This window comes from Balaenoptera borealis (assembly GCF_965194805.1).
Source record: "Balaenoptera borealis genome assembly, chromosome: 6".
In the NCBI taxonomy this organism is placed as follows: Eukaryota; Metazoa; Chordata; class Mammalia; order Artiodactyla; family Balaenopteridae; genus Balaenoptera; species Balaenoptera borealis.
In genome coordinates, this window is record NC_138863.1 from 58,931,961 (window position 1) to 58,946,911 (window position 14,951).

The 14,951-nt window shown below is 36.1% G+C and overlaps 1 protein-coding gene across 1 annotated transcript in view; it reads left to right on the forward strand.

Annotated features, from left to right (window-relative positions):
* CIRSR (corepressor of RBPJ and splicing regulator) overlaps positions 1-14,951 on the forward strand; it is a 40,531-nt gene that overhangs the window by 6,978 nt on the left and 18,602 nt on the right. Inside the window, exons 3-7 of the mRNA XM_082397772.1 lie at positions 3,033-3,106; positions 3,675-3,685; positions 3,773-3,837; positions 4,213-4,261; positions 9,242-9,359. Of these exons, the coding sequence (XP_082253898.1) occupies positions 3,033-3,106; positions 3,675-3,685; positions 3,773-3,837; positions 4,213-4,261; positions 9,242-9,359 (317 nt within the window). The remainder of the gene's footprint in view (positions 1-3,032; positions 3,107-3,674; positions 3,686-3,772; positions 3,838-4,212; positions 4,262-9,241; positions 9,360-14,951) is intronic.

A 14,951-nucleotide genomic window follows, 5' to 3' on the forward strand; every position in this document is an offset into this window, starting at 1 on the left:
GGAGAAAGATATTTACAAACCAGGATCTGGACACTAGGTGTTTTCATTGCTTTTAGGTTTGTTTGTTTGAATTTATGAGTATATAAAAGCAAATTTATGAGTATGTGGAGTGATTTGCTACAGTTTTCTTTTTTCCTCATTCAGAAGTATTGTCCTTGATAGCCAATTCTGTTCCTTAGTACTCTATTTTTTTTCCTTTTAAGTTTTTAACTGTCCTAGATGTTTCTTAATGTTTGTGGATATTGATCCCTACATACTTTTTTTTAAAGATGACAATCACATTTATTATTCTGACTGGATAAATAAAAGGATGTCCAAAAATCTGTACATTTCACTCTGCTTAGAGTCAACAGCAAAAAAAAAAAAAAAAAAAAAGAATCTGTACAGGATTTTAGTTGAAGTTAAAACAGAAATGCCAATATCATAGCTTTTCCTTTTATTTTGTATACCTGTTGAGTTTTGCACAAAATGAAATTGATATTCCAGTTTTGATTTTGTTATTTTCATTTCAATATAAATGAAATGCTTTTTCGGGGGTGGGAATATATAAAACAAAATTTGCCATTTTTAAGTGTGCAGTTCAGTGGCGTTAATTACATTCACAGTGTTGGTACCATTACCACTGTCTATTTCCAAAATTTTTTTCATTACCCCAAATAGAAACGCTATACCCGTTAAACAATAACTCCATTCCCCCTCCCTCCAGCCCCTGGTAAACACTATTCTTCTTTCTGTCTCTATGAATTTGCCTATTCTAGATATACTATATAAGTGGCATTACACAACATTTGTCCTTTTGTGTCTGGTGTACTTCACTTAGTATAACATGTTCAAGTTTCATCCATATTGTAGCATGTATCACAGCTTATTCCTTTTTATGGCCAAATAACATTCCATTGTATGTGTATACCACAGTTGGTCTACCCATTCATCCATCAGTGGACACTTGAATTGCTTCTACCATTTGGTTGTTTTGAATAATGCTGCTATAAACATTGGCATACACATATTGTTCAGCTCCCTATTTTCAGTTCCTTTGGGTATTACCTAGGAGTAGAATTGCTGGATCATCTGGTAATTCTGTGTTTGGCTGTTGAAGAACCACCCAACAGTTTTCCATAGGGGCTGTACCATTTTACATTCCCACCAGCAATGCAGTTTTTCCACATCCTTGCCAACATTTGTTATTTTCCTTTTTTTTTTTTTTTTGATGATAGGCATCCTAATGAGTACAACATGGTATCTCATGGTTTTAATTTACATTTCCCTAATAACTAGTGATGTTGAGCTTTTCATGTGGTCCATTTTAATTTTTTAAATGGTGTTAATTTAATATGATATAATTTATACACTTTAAAGTATATGTTGGTTTTAAGTGTATTTATAGAGTTTGGAGCCATCACCATAACTCATTTCAGAACATTTTCATCATCTGAAAAAGAAATCTTGTACCCATTAGCAGTCACTCCCCATTCCCACACCCTGTGCCCCCTAATACCTCTCAGCTCTAAGCAACCACTAATTTATTTGTCTCTATAGATTCACCTATTCTGGAAATGTCATATAAATGGGATCATATAATATGTGGTCTTTTGTGATTGGCTTCTTTCATTTAATATAATTATTTAAAATTTAAAAATTAAAAATTTTTAAATGTATTTTAAAAAACATTTTTTTCAGTGTTTTTGAAGTTCATCCATGTTGTAGCATGTGTCAGTAGTTCATTCCCTTTTATTGCTGAATAATATCGCACTGTATAGAGGTAGATCCTGTCATCCTTTTGCCCTCTTCTTCTTTTACAATTCTTTGTAAACACCAGTGGAAATAAAAAGTGACGAACTATAATCATGTAGGCTATCCTTTGTGATAGCCTTTTCCAAATAAGAGAAAATTCTGTTCACTCTTTAGCCTTTTTCTTTATAATCAGTACTTTACTTGGATCTTATGAATTAAAACTTTAACTTGACCATTCATTCAATTAGTAGCAGAGCTTCTTTTCTAAAAAGCACAGCATATCTCTCTAAACAGAACCCAAACAGGGAACTTTTCGTGTTAAAACAGAAATGATAAAAACAAAATGAGGGGCTTCCCTGGTGGTGCAGTGGTTAAGAATCCGCCTGCCAACGCAGGGGACATGGTTTCGAGCCCTGGTCTGGGAAGGTCCCACATACCGCAGAGCAACTAAGCCCATGCGCCACAACTACTGAGCCAGCACTCTAGAGCCCGCGAGCCACAACTGCTGAAGCCTGCATGCCTAGAGCCCATGCTCCACAACAAGAGAAGCCACAGCAACGAGAAGCCCGCACACCACCACGAAGAGTAGCCCCCGCTCACTGCAACTGGAGAAAGCCCGCACGCAGCAGCGAAGACCCAGTGCAGCCAAAATAAATAAATAAACAAAATAAATAAATTTATTTTAAAAAAAAAGAAAGAAAATGATTTTTAAGATGCAGCAGTCCATCATAGTAATTAACCTGTTGTAGATTATCTTTAAACTATTCTCTCTTCATTGGCGTCGCTAAAGAATTTGATTCTTTTATTGCCTTTGACTCTTTTAAGAATTAATTGGATTTGCCTTCCTAAAGAAATTCCAGAGAGACTCATTTTTCTAGAACTGTTTGATTCCTCACAATTAAGAAAAAATGTTGGCACTATTTAACTTAATTCCAAATTTGTGTTGGCGTATAGGATTTCAAAGTTGTCCCTATTTCCACAGCATTTCAAAGTTTAAGAAAAGCATGTGAGGGGAAGCATGGCATTTTTTCCCTCATTTCAGTTGGGAGGGCCGGGATCTCTCAGGTAATGAGAAAGTCTCAGAATTTACAACTAGTTACTAAAGAGGCAGTACTGTTGGAATTTCCAATCAGATATTTCAGATGTCACCTAATCAGTGGAGTAAACTTCTGGAACTTTATCTCTAATAAATATATTTTATCCTAATTCCCTTAGGATTTAGGGGTATGGAGGGACAGTTTTTCTGTAATTTTTTCCTCCTACAAAAAATTGCTAACTTTATGTCTTGTTTTATTTAGATTGCTTATGGGAGATGAACGTGTAAAGAATGGCCTGAATTTCATGTATGAGGCTCCACCAGGGGCTAAAAAAGGTACTCGGTCATTTCCTTTTTTTAAGTCTTTGATGTGTTTGCAACTAAAGATTGAGAACTGTTATGACAGACATTTTTTAGAAGTTGCTCTTCATCTTTTAAAATTGCTATTATTTCTGTAAAATAATCTTTTAAAATACTACAATCAATACCGTAGAATAAATACTAAAAATATTTGTCTAATCTAGTAATAATTTCATGACTTGTCCTTTGGGGAGGAAAATAATCTCAACATCACCAGAAGTACATTTATTCTTTTATAATTTGTGTATTTAGTCCTTCTTACTGAGTATACTTGTAAATACAAAGCATAATATTCACTGTCAATGGAAAATATAAAAATTTAAAGACTAGAAATAAATGTGCTTATTAAATACTATCTCTTATTCACTGTTTTTTATCCTTCAGTGATTTGAATTTTATCTTAAGAAAAAAAGTCAAACTAATACATTCTTACAAGTTACAATTAAATACCATGATATCATAGTGTCGTATATGATAGAAGAGTTTTATGTTGAAGTTTTTAACCTACCTTTTTTTCCTCCCATGTTTTTGATATGCAATCAAGAAAACAAAGAGGTAAAGTACTATTTTCTATGTTTGGATTTATTTGCAATAGATTGTAATTTTATGGAAAAATTGAAAGACTTTAATGAATGTTTTTAGAAAGAAGAAACAGAAGGAGAGACCGAATACAAATTTGAATGGCAAAAAGGGGCCCCACGAGAAAAGTAAGAGCTGGTTTTCTTCTAAGATAAAATGTGTATCATTAAATTTATCTAATATCCCATCTTATGTTGCCTTTTTATTCATTAGAGAAAGCAACTAATGTGAAAAGTTATTTTTAATGATTTGTCTTATGCAACTCATTTGCTTGATTATAGTCTTTAGTTCTATTTTAATTTTTTTCATTTTTTTAAATCACAGATCATCAGACTGGATACTTAATAATGAAGTGGTGTTTGGAAATACTAAATAGATTTTATGGTTCTATTTATTTATTGAAGTTGTACATTTCATAATTTACTCAGAACTATAAAACTATTTTTAGTTTACTTATTAAATTATTCTTAATATTGCGTTTGTACATTTTCTCTCCTTAATAGATATGCCAAAGATGACATGAACATCAGAGATCAGCCCTTTGGTATTCAGGCAAGTGACACATATTTATACTGTAAGAATAAGTTTTTTTTATAAACACTTCTTTATACTTTATACTGTTGTCCAAAAGGTATTTAAGCTGAAAAGATAATATCAGATAATAGAAGGACTAGGAGAGAAAATATTAAATGTACTAAACTGATAAAAGATAGGATTCAAAGTTTTGTTGTGAGGGTTATAATGATAATGGTCTCTGTGGTTTTCAAGGAATTTGGAGAATTAGCTCAAGGTCAAAAAAATATATAAAACTGTCTGGAACCAGAACAAACTATCATCAGAGGGCCAGGTCCTTGTTATAAATAACAATTTTTTGAACACTGCCTTACTTATTCATTTACATATTACTGCTATATTGGCAGAGTTGGGTAGTTGCAACAGAGACCTTTGGCCCCATAAACCCTATAATATTTGCTATCTGGCCCTTTACAGAAAAAGTATGCCAGCCCCTGGTTTAGAAAATTGAAACCTCAAAGGTTAATTTTTTAAAATGAGAGGATTTAACATGAGGCCATGACATCATTCTTTTTTGGTATTTTGCCATTTCTTTTTGGATGACATTGTTTTATTGCCACAAAGTAACACACAAAAAGAAATAGGAGGGACTTCTCTGGTGGTCCAGTGGTTAAGAATCCGCCTTCCATGCAAGGATTCTTCAATATACGCAGATCAATCAGTGTGATACACCATATTAACAAATTGAAGGATAAAAACTATATGATAATCTCAGTAGATGCAGAAAAAGCTTTCGACAAAATTCAACACCAATTTATGATAAAAACTCTCTAGAAAGTAGGCATAGAGGGAACCTACCTCAACATAATAAAGGCCATATATGACAAACCCACAGCCAACATCGTTCTCAATGGTGAAAAACTGAAACCATTTCCACTAAGATCAGGAACAAGACAAGGTTGCCCACTCTCACCACTAATATTCAACATAGTTTTGGAAGCTTTAGCCACAGCAATCAGAGAAGAAAAAGAAATAAAAGGAATCCAGATCAGAAAAGAAGAAGAAAAACTGTCACTGTTTGCAGATGACATGATACTATACATAGAGAATCCTAAAGATGCTACCAGAAAACTACTAGAGCTAATCAATGAATTTGGTAAAGTAGCAGGATACAAAATTAATGCACAGAAATCTCTTGCATTCCTATACACTAATGATGAAAAATCTGAAAGAGAAATTAAGGAAACACTCCCGTTTACCATTGCAACAAAAAGAATAAAATACCTAGGAATAAACCTACCTAAGGAGACAAAAGACCTGTATGCAGAAAACTGTAAGACACTGATGAAAGAAATTGAAGATGATACAAACAGATGGAGAGATACTATGTTCTTGGAAGAATCAACATTGTGAAAATGACTATTATACCCAAAGCAATCTACAGATTCAGTGCAATCCCAATCAAACCACCAATGGCATTTTTCACAGAACTAGAACAAAAAATTTCACAATTTGTATGGAAACACAAAGACCCCAAATAGCCAAAGCAATCTTGAGAAAGAAAAATGGAGCTGGAGGAAACAGGCTTCCTGACTTCAGACTATATGACAAAGCTACAGTAATCAAGACAGTATGATACTGGCACAAAAAGAGACATACAGATCAATGGAACAGGATAGGAAGCCCAGAGGTAAACCCACGCACATATGGTCACCTTATTTTTGATAAAGGAGGCAAGAACATACGGTGGAGAAAAGACAGCCTCTTCAATAAGTGGTGCTGGGAAAACTGGACTGCTCCATGTAGAAGAATGAAATTAGAACACTTCCTAACACCATACACAAAAATAAGCTCGAAATGGATTAAAGACCTAAATGTAAGGCCAGACACTATCAAACTCTTAGAGGAAAACATAGGCAGAACACTCTATGACATAAATCACAGCAAGATCCTTTTTGACCCACCTCCTAGAGAAATGGAAATAAAAACAAAAATAAATGGGACCTAATGAAACTTAAAAGCTTTTGCACAGCAAAGGAAACCATAAACAAGACGAGAAGACAACCCTCAGAATGGGAGAAAGTATTTGCAAATGAAGCAGCTGACAAAGGATTAATCTCCAAAATTTACAAGCAGCTCCTGCAGCTCAATAACAAAAAAACAAACAACCCAATCCAAAAATGGGCAGAAGACCTAAATAGACATTTCTCCAAAGAAGATATACAGATTGCCAACAAACACATGAAAGAATGCTCAACATTAATCATTATAGAAATGCAAATCAAAACTACAATGAATTATCACCTCACACCAGTCAGAATGGCCATCATCAAAAAATCTACAAACAATAAATGCTGGAGAGGGTGTGGAGAAAAGGGAACCCTCTTGCACTGTTGGTGGGAATGTAAATTGATACAGCCACTACAGAGAACAGTATGGAGGTTCCTTAAAAACTAAAAATACAACTACCATATGACCCAGCAGTCCCACTACTGGGCATATACCCTGAGAAAACCATAATTCAAAAAGAGTCATGTACCACAGTGTTCACTGCAGCTCTATTTACAATAGCCAGAACATGGAAGCAACCTAAGTGTCCATCAACAGATGAATGGATAAAGAAGATGTGGCACATAAACACAATGGAATATTACTCAGCCATAAAAAGAAACGAAATTGAGTTATTTGTAGTGAGGTGGATGGACCTAGAGTCTGTCATACAGAGTGAAGTAAGTCAGAAAAAAGAAAAACAAATACCGTATGCTAACACATATATATGGAATCTAAAAAAAATAAATAAATAATGGTCATGAAGAACCTAGGGGTAAGATGGGAATAAAGATGCAGACCTACTAGAGAATGGACTTGAGGATACGGGGAAGGGGAAGGGGAAGCTGGGACAAAGTGAGAGAGTGGCGTGGACATATATACACTACCAAAAGTAAAATAGATAGCTAGTGGGAAACAGCCACATAGCACAGGGAGATCAGCTCGGTGCTTTGTGACCACCTAGAGGGGTGGGATAGGGAGGGTGGGAGGGAGGGAGATGCAAAATGGAAGAGATATGGGGACGTATGTATATGTATAACTGATTCACTTTGTTATAAAGCAGAAACTAACACACCATTGTAAAGCAATTATACTCCAATAAAGATGTTTAAAAAAGAAAAACACAAAAAAACCCCACTTCCTAACACCGTACACAAAAATAAGCTCAAATTGGATTAAAGACCTAAATGTAAGGTCAGACACTATAAAACTCTTAGAGGAAAACATAGGCGGAACACTCTATGGCATAAATCACAGCAGGATCCTTTTTGACCCACCTCCTAGAGAAATGGAAATAAAAACAAAAATAAACAAATGGGACCTAATGAAACAAGCTTTTGCACAGCAAAGGAAACCATAAGACGAAAAGACAACCCTCAGAATGGGAGAAGGTATTTGCAAATGAAGCAGCTGACAAAGGATTAATCTCCAAAATTTACAAGCAGCTCATGCAGCTCAATATCAAAAAAACAAACAACCCAATCCAAAAATGGGCAGAAGACCTAAATGGACATTTCTCCAAAGAAGATATACAGATTGCCAACAAACACATGAAAGAACGCTCAACATCACTAATTATTAGAGAAATGCAAATCAAAACTACAATGAGGTATCACCTCACACCAGTTATAATAGGCATCATCAGAAAATCTACAAACAACAAATGCCGGAGAAGGTGTGGAGAAAAGGGAACCCTCTTGCATTGTTGGTGGGAATGTAAATTGATACAGCCACTGTGAAGAACAGTGTAGAGATTCCTTAAAAAACTAAAAATAGAACTACAGTATGACCCAGCAATCCCACTACTGGGCATATACCCTGAGAAAACCATAATTCAAAAAGAGCCATGTACCACAGTGTTCATGGCAGCACTATTTACAATAGCCAGGACATAGTAGCAACCTAAGTGTCCATTGACAGATGAATGGATAAAGAAGATGTGGCACATGTATACAATGGAATATTATTCAGCCATAAAAAAGAAACGAACTTGAGTTATTTGTAGTGAGGTGGATGGACCTAGAGTCTGTCATACAGCGTGAAGTAAGTCAGAAAGAGAAAAACAAATACCGTATACTAACACATATATATGGAATCTAAAAAAAACTATGGATCTGATTAATCTGGGGCAGGACAGGAGTAAAGACGCAGACGTAGAGAACTGACTTGAGGACATGGGGAGGAGGAAGGATAAACTGGGACGAAGTGAGAGAGTGGCATTGACATATATACTACCAAATGTAAACTAGATAGCTAGTGGGAAGCAGCTACATAGCACAGGGATGTCAGCTCGGTGCTTTGTGACCACCTAGAGGGGTGGGATAGGGAGGGTGGGAGGGAGACGCAAGAGGGAGGGGATATGGGGATATATGTATACATATAGCTGATTCACTTTGTTAAACAGCAGAAACTAACACAACATTGTAAAGCAATTATACTCCAATAAAATGTTAAAAAAAAAAAAAGAATCCACCTTCCGATGCAGGGGACACGGGTTCGATCCCTGGCTAGGGAACTAAGATCCCACATGCTGCGGGGCAAGTAATCCCGCGCACTCTAGAGCCCGCATGCCACAACTAGAGAGCCGACACGCTGCAACAACTGAGCCCGCACGCCACAACTGAAGAGAAGCCCACGTGCTGCAAAGAAGGGCCTGCACACTGCAATGAAAGATCCTGCATGCCGCAAGGGAGATCCCATGTGCTGCAACTAAGACATGATGCAGCCAAATAAATAAATATTTTTAGAAAAAAGAAACAGGATTCAGCTTAGCTTTTAGGCATAATTTATGATAAAAGATTTTAGTGTTTGAATTACATTACCAAATATAGTTGTGGAGTCTCTTTCCCTGGAGATCTTTTAAAAACAAGACTAATTTAACTTAAACTCTGCTAAGGAGTGGGGAGTTGAACATTGGTTAGATTATTAGTATTTTAGTAACCAAAATAATTAATGTTTACTATTTCTCAGGTTCGAAATGTGAGGTGCATTAAATGTCACAAATGGGGTCATGTCAATACAGATCGAGAATGTCCTTTGTTTGGTCTTTCTGGAATTAATGCAAGTTCAGTTCCCACTGATGGCTCAGGTAGGCACCAGACATAATTTATTTGTTTGTTTTAGAATTTATAAGAGGGCAAACAAGGGAAGCTAAAATAACTTTTTTTTTTTTTTTTTTTGTCTCTCTGGATATTAGTTTGATTTGGTTTGGTTGGTTTTTTGGGGTTAGGTTACATTCCCGAAATATGATGGTCAACAGGAAACTCTGATCATATGTTTTGAGTTTGAAATGCTGTATATTAGAATTTAATTTTTCTAGCCAAGGGCCCTGTGTAATTGATTTTAAAAGTAACAGATGTATTAAACATAGTTTATCAGGTTGGTAACCTAAAAATAGAAGGAAGAAATGGCTACTTCTCATATTCATGTCCTAACGAGTTGTAGAACTGGGCTGGACAAAAGCCTCAACAATTGCCTTTTTTGTTTCTGAGATAAAATAAAAATTGAGTTTTAAAAGATGTTAGATATATTAAAATTAATTTTTACTTGAAAGTTATTTACCTTCCTGCATGTTATTGTCTACTTAAGAAAAATTGGTCTAATTTGGTTTGGATCATTTGGGTTCTTTTTATAAATAGATACTAAAACTGAGAAGTTTTAACTTAAATTTATCAGTGCCTTGTTAGTATGTTGTTGAGACAGCCACACTAATCCAACAGTAACTCATAGTGAATCATAATAGCAATAACCTGCTTAACGCTGTAACCTTAAGTCATTTCACCTTTATGAGTTTCAGTTCTTCATTTTAAAGTAAAGATGATAATATAACTCAAGATTTTCAGAATTTTTTAAACAGCTATAGAACCTTTTTAAAATTTTTTAAAATAAATCCTACATGTAATCCCAGTGTATAGAACATATAAAGGCAGAGCTGCTGTATTGAAGCAAATGTTCTGGGTGTGAAGCCCGAACCTCTCAGCTAATCTAGGCCTGTGATGCACCTCTTTAGACTCCCTGAGGCTTCCACTGCCACTTCTGAGCCCAGGGTTCACCCTCAATCAGCATATGACCTTCAGCCCTCTTCTATAGCTAGACATTGGGCTTTCTTCCAGCAAGCCAGATGCAGGCTGTAGGATTCAAGATGCCAGTTCTCATATTAGGAGTTTAGGAATTTGATCCATTATCAGGTTTGACACTGTCTCATTAATGGTGTTACGAATGTCGGGATGGCTAGAGGAAGTACAGACACAGAATATTGCAACTGATTTTTTAAAAATCCTTATTGCTCTTTTAAAAAGTTTAAAAAACCACATCTTAAGTAGAGGGAAAACTGCTCAGTAGTGAGAAAATAGCTGTACAGACCTTGGTCTGGCAATCTCTGACAAAAGAACATCCTGCTGATGCCAAAGTGCAGGTACTCTTAAAACCCACATACTATGCTTCCTCTCCCCTGCCCTCACTCAACTGATGAAAGAGGGGAGAGAAGCTCCCAAAGAAAGAAAGCCCCAAAGAAAATGAGGGCAAAGTAGGATGAAGAACCCATTGGTGCAAATATCTCTGACCACTAATTTTGGTAGTCACAGGGATCTGTTGTTATGTTTGAAAGGTATATTCTGTTTGCTGGAAGGGGTTGCATCTTTCTTCATTCTTTCTCTATCCTTGTGGTGCTCTTCCAGCTGCATGACCCCTGTGTTGGCTAGGGGCAGGCAGTGGCAGTTGCTGTCTTTGTTCCTCAGCCTTGTCTTACTTTGATTCTGCTTGGAGAGAATGAGTAGGATAGACTCCAGGATACTAGGAGACTAGGACGTAGACTATAGACTAGGATAGCCTTTTATTTAGTAACTAATAGACCTGCTTTCTCTTGAATCTGTATTAGAAAGTCTACTAACAACAACAAAAAGAATGAGCGCTAAAGGTTTAAAAGAAAAACACATCCAGTGTTGGAGCAAGTATGATAAAATGAACATTTTAATCCACTAATGATAAATTGGAGCAGCCTTTCTGAAGAGTTATTTGATGATATGTATCAAAAGCCTTAAGAACATGCATATCGTTTTACTGGAAATTCAACGTCCAGGAATTTATAGTAAGAAAGTGATAAGGTAGATGCTCAAAGGTTAATAGTAGTAAAGATGAGAAATAACCCTAAATGTCTGTCAGTAAGGGGTTGGTAAAATAAACTCACTCATTTATTCAACAATCACCACGTATGGAGTGCTTACTCTGTGCCAGCCATTTTTCTAGGCTCTCGGAACACAGTAGCAAGACAGAAAAGGTTCTTACTTTCATTCTATTGGGAATGACACAAAATAAACTAATAAATAAGAAAGTACTAGGTATTTATAAATTCTGTGATTAAAATTACATTGGATACTGTGATAAGAACTAAATGGGGAATATGAGGTGGTCAGGAAGGGCCCCTCTGAGGAAGTGATGTTAGGCTGAGACCTAGATGACAGAAAAATGCAACCATGCAGCATCTGGAAGAAGAGCATTTGGTATCTCAGGCAGAAGGAACAACCTTCCACACAGAAGGAACCATAAGTTCAGACTGTGGAGGTGTGGAGGTACGTAGATGCCTGATTTGGAACCCCTGCTCTCTATTTAGTAGCCATGTGACTTTAAGCAAGCTGCTTAACTGCTCTGTGCCTCAGTTTGCAGTGTCTGTAAAATAGGTATTATACTAGTACCTACCCTATAAGGTTGTTAAGAGAACTAAACTAAATGAGTTAATACACGTGTAGTGCTTAGAATAGCGCTGGGCACATACACTTTATTGATGTATTTTTTTACATATATAAGTTTATTTTATTTATTTATTTTTGGCTGCATTGGGTCTTCGTTGCTGCGCACGGGCTTTCTCTAGTTGCAGCAAGTGCGGGCTACTCTTTGTTGCAGTGTGCGGGCTTCTCATTGCAGTGGCTTCTCTTGTTGCAGAGCACGGGCTCTAGGTGCGCGGGCTTCAGTAGTTGTGGCTCACGGGCTCCAGAGCACAGGCTCAGTAGTTGTGGCGCATGGGCTTAGTTGCTCTACGGCATGTGGGATCTTCCCGGACCAGGGACTGAACCTGTGTCCCCTGCATTGGCAGGTGGATTCTTAACCACTGCGCCACCAGGGAAGCCCTATTGGTGTATTTTTAAAAAATTAATTATGGGGACTTCCTTGGCGGTCCAGTGGTTAAGACTCCGCGCTTCCACTGCAGGGGGCACAGGTTTAATCCCTGATTGGGGAACTAAGATCCTGCATGATGCACAGCGTGGCCAAAAAAATTTTTTTCATTTTTAAAATAAATTAATTACGGAATTAATTGGAATGCCAATATAGCCAAAATGGAATACCATATAGCCGTTAGATATAGATATATGAATCAAGCTGTTGATCTATGTTGACACATGAGGGTATACCAGGATATATCAAGTAAAAAAAAAAAATTAAGAAGCAGTATTTTAAATTTCTTAAATCCTGTGTCTTACTTTTCTAAGAATACCTCAAAGCACTGAACTCTATGATAAGATTATGGTAAAAATAGATCAGTAACTTTCACCATCTGTGATACCACATAAGATGATGAAAGTTACTGATCTATTTCTGATGCACTGTCGGCGTTGAGAACCATCAGCTTCAGCTGTATGTAAGAACAACTGAAGATGTGGGAAACAGGACCTTGTTTGTTTGTTTAAATTATGTTTTACTAATATTACACAGTCATAACTTTATCCTACAGAAATAATCATGGATATGTCCCAAGATTTTTGTCATAAAGCATTGTGTATTATAGTAAGGTAGAGAACCTAAATATTTAATAAAAGGATGTTAAGTGAATAATTATGGGATATTGCCACAGGGGAATACTATACTATACAACCATTAAAAATGACAGGAAGATTTCTTAATGGATGTTGTTTACAACATTTGGTCAAATAAAAAAACATTATAAAACAAGGTAATTACATGGATTCCATTCATGTTTCTCTTTACATCTTTAGGTAGACATATAGAGAGATATTTTTAGAAAAATAAAAATGCCTTGAAGGAAATACACTAAAATATTAACAGTGGTTATACATTTATAATTTTTAAAGGAATATTAGAGGAGTTAAAACTTACGCATAGAAATAAATCATTTAAAATGGTTTTGCTCACTTAATACCTTTTAAAGTTTGACCTGAATTTAGCAATACCACTTAACTAACATTATTAGAAACTCCTAAAGGTTTCTCAAAACCAAATCAAAAATACTCTACTGTATCAAATAGGAAAGCAAATAATGATGTTATGTTCAAAATTTGAATGCAATGAAAAATAAACTGGCCAATTTCCTAATCCACTTGCTGATTCAAGCTAAAAACTCTTTTCATTTAAAAAAATCACCTATTGAATAATGTCTCACCAGTGAATAGAGATTATTTTTGCAATAAGGCAATTTCAGTGGATACGGTTATCATGGGATAATCACACCCCTGGGGTACAGCCTTGTGCCTGTAATCTCCCAGTAGTGTAATTATTTCATGATAACTGCACCTCCTGGTGTTACATTATTTCTATTATGAAATTCTTAGTTTAGTATATAAAGTAACTTACTTTGATCACTGGAAACTGCAAGGTGCTGTTAGAATGTTCCAGCTGTGAGGTTTACAGAGACCAGCTATAAGATTTACCTCTCCTTTACAAAGTTAAATTAGGCAATCAAAATGCTTCTTTTGGCTAAGCTGGTTTAGAATATCTTTTCTACTGATAAGATCATCTTAACTTTATAAGTTTTTGTCTACTCTAGATACATCAAAATTATATATAAAACTTATAAGCTTCAGTGGTGACTGAATTTTTATAAAATATTTTTATATTACAACATAACTAAATGCCTGGCCCACCAGCCTTTTGTTTATACTCTATAGCCCTTACTCTTTTTTGTTGTTGTTGTTGTTGTTGATGTTCTCTATTGTATTTTATTCTCTATTTCATAAATTTTCACCCCAATACCTATTGTTCCTTTCTTTTTGCTTTGGTTTTAGTTTGCTTCTTAAGGTTAAGGTTAGGTTATTGTTTTTTGTGTTTTTTTTTTTAATAAATTTATTTATTTTATTCATTTATCCTTGGCTGCGCTGGGTCCTCACCGCTGCGCACGGGCCTTCTCCAATTGCGGCGAGCAGGGGCTACTCTTTGTTGTGGTGCGCGGGCTTCTCATTGTGGTGGCCTCTCACGCTGCGGAGCACAGGCTCTAGGCGCGTGGGCTTCAGTAGTTGCAGCACATGGGCTCTAGTGGTGGCTCGCAGGCTCCAGAGCACAGGCTCAGCAGTTGTGGCGCACAGGCTTAGCTGCTCCATGGCATGTGGGATCCTCCCAGACCAGGGCTCGAACCCGTGTCCCCTGCAGTGGCAGGCAGATTCTCAACCACTGCACCACCAGGGAAGCCCAGCCCTTACTCTTATCATTGCCTCTTACCTTCTGTTACTTACTCATGTTTTTAATGTATATTGAAATTAAACATCATTTTTTAAATCCACAGTGGGGGTTTTCAACAAAGCAAGTGGGTTTTTTTGTTTTGTTTTGTTTTGTTTGGCTTTAGTAGATTTAATGGTCACATATATCTATATGTCTACTACTTAATCTTTTTGTTTGTTTTGTTTCAGTCTTATTTGTGTTTTTTCTTAATAGACTTTTTTTTTTTTAATTTTATTTA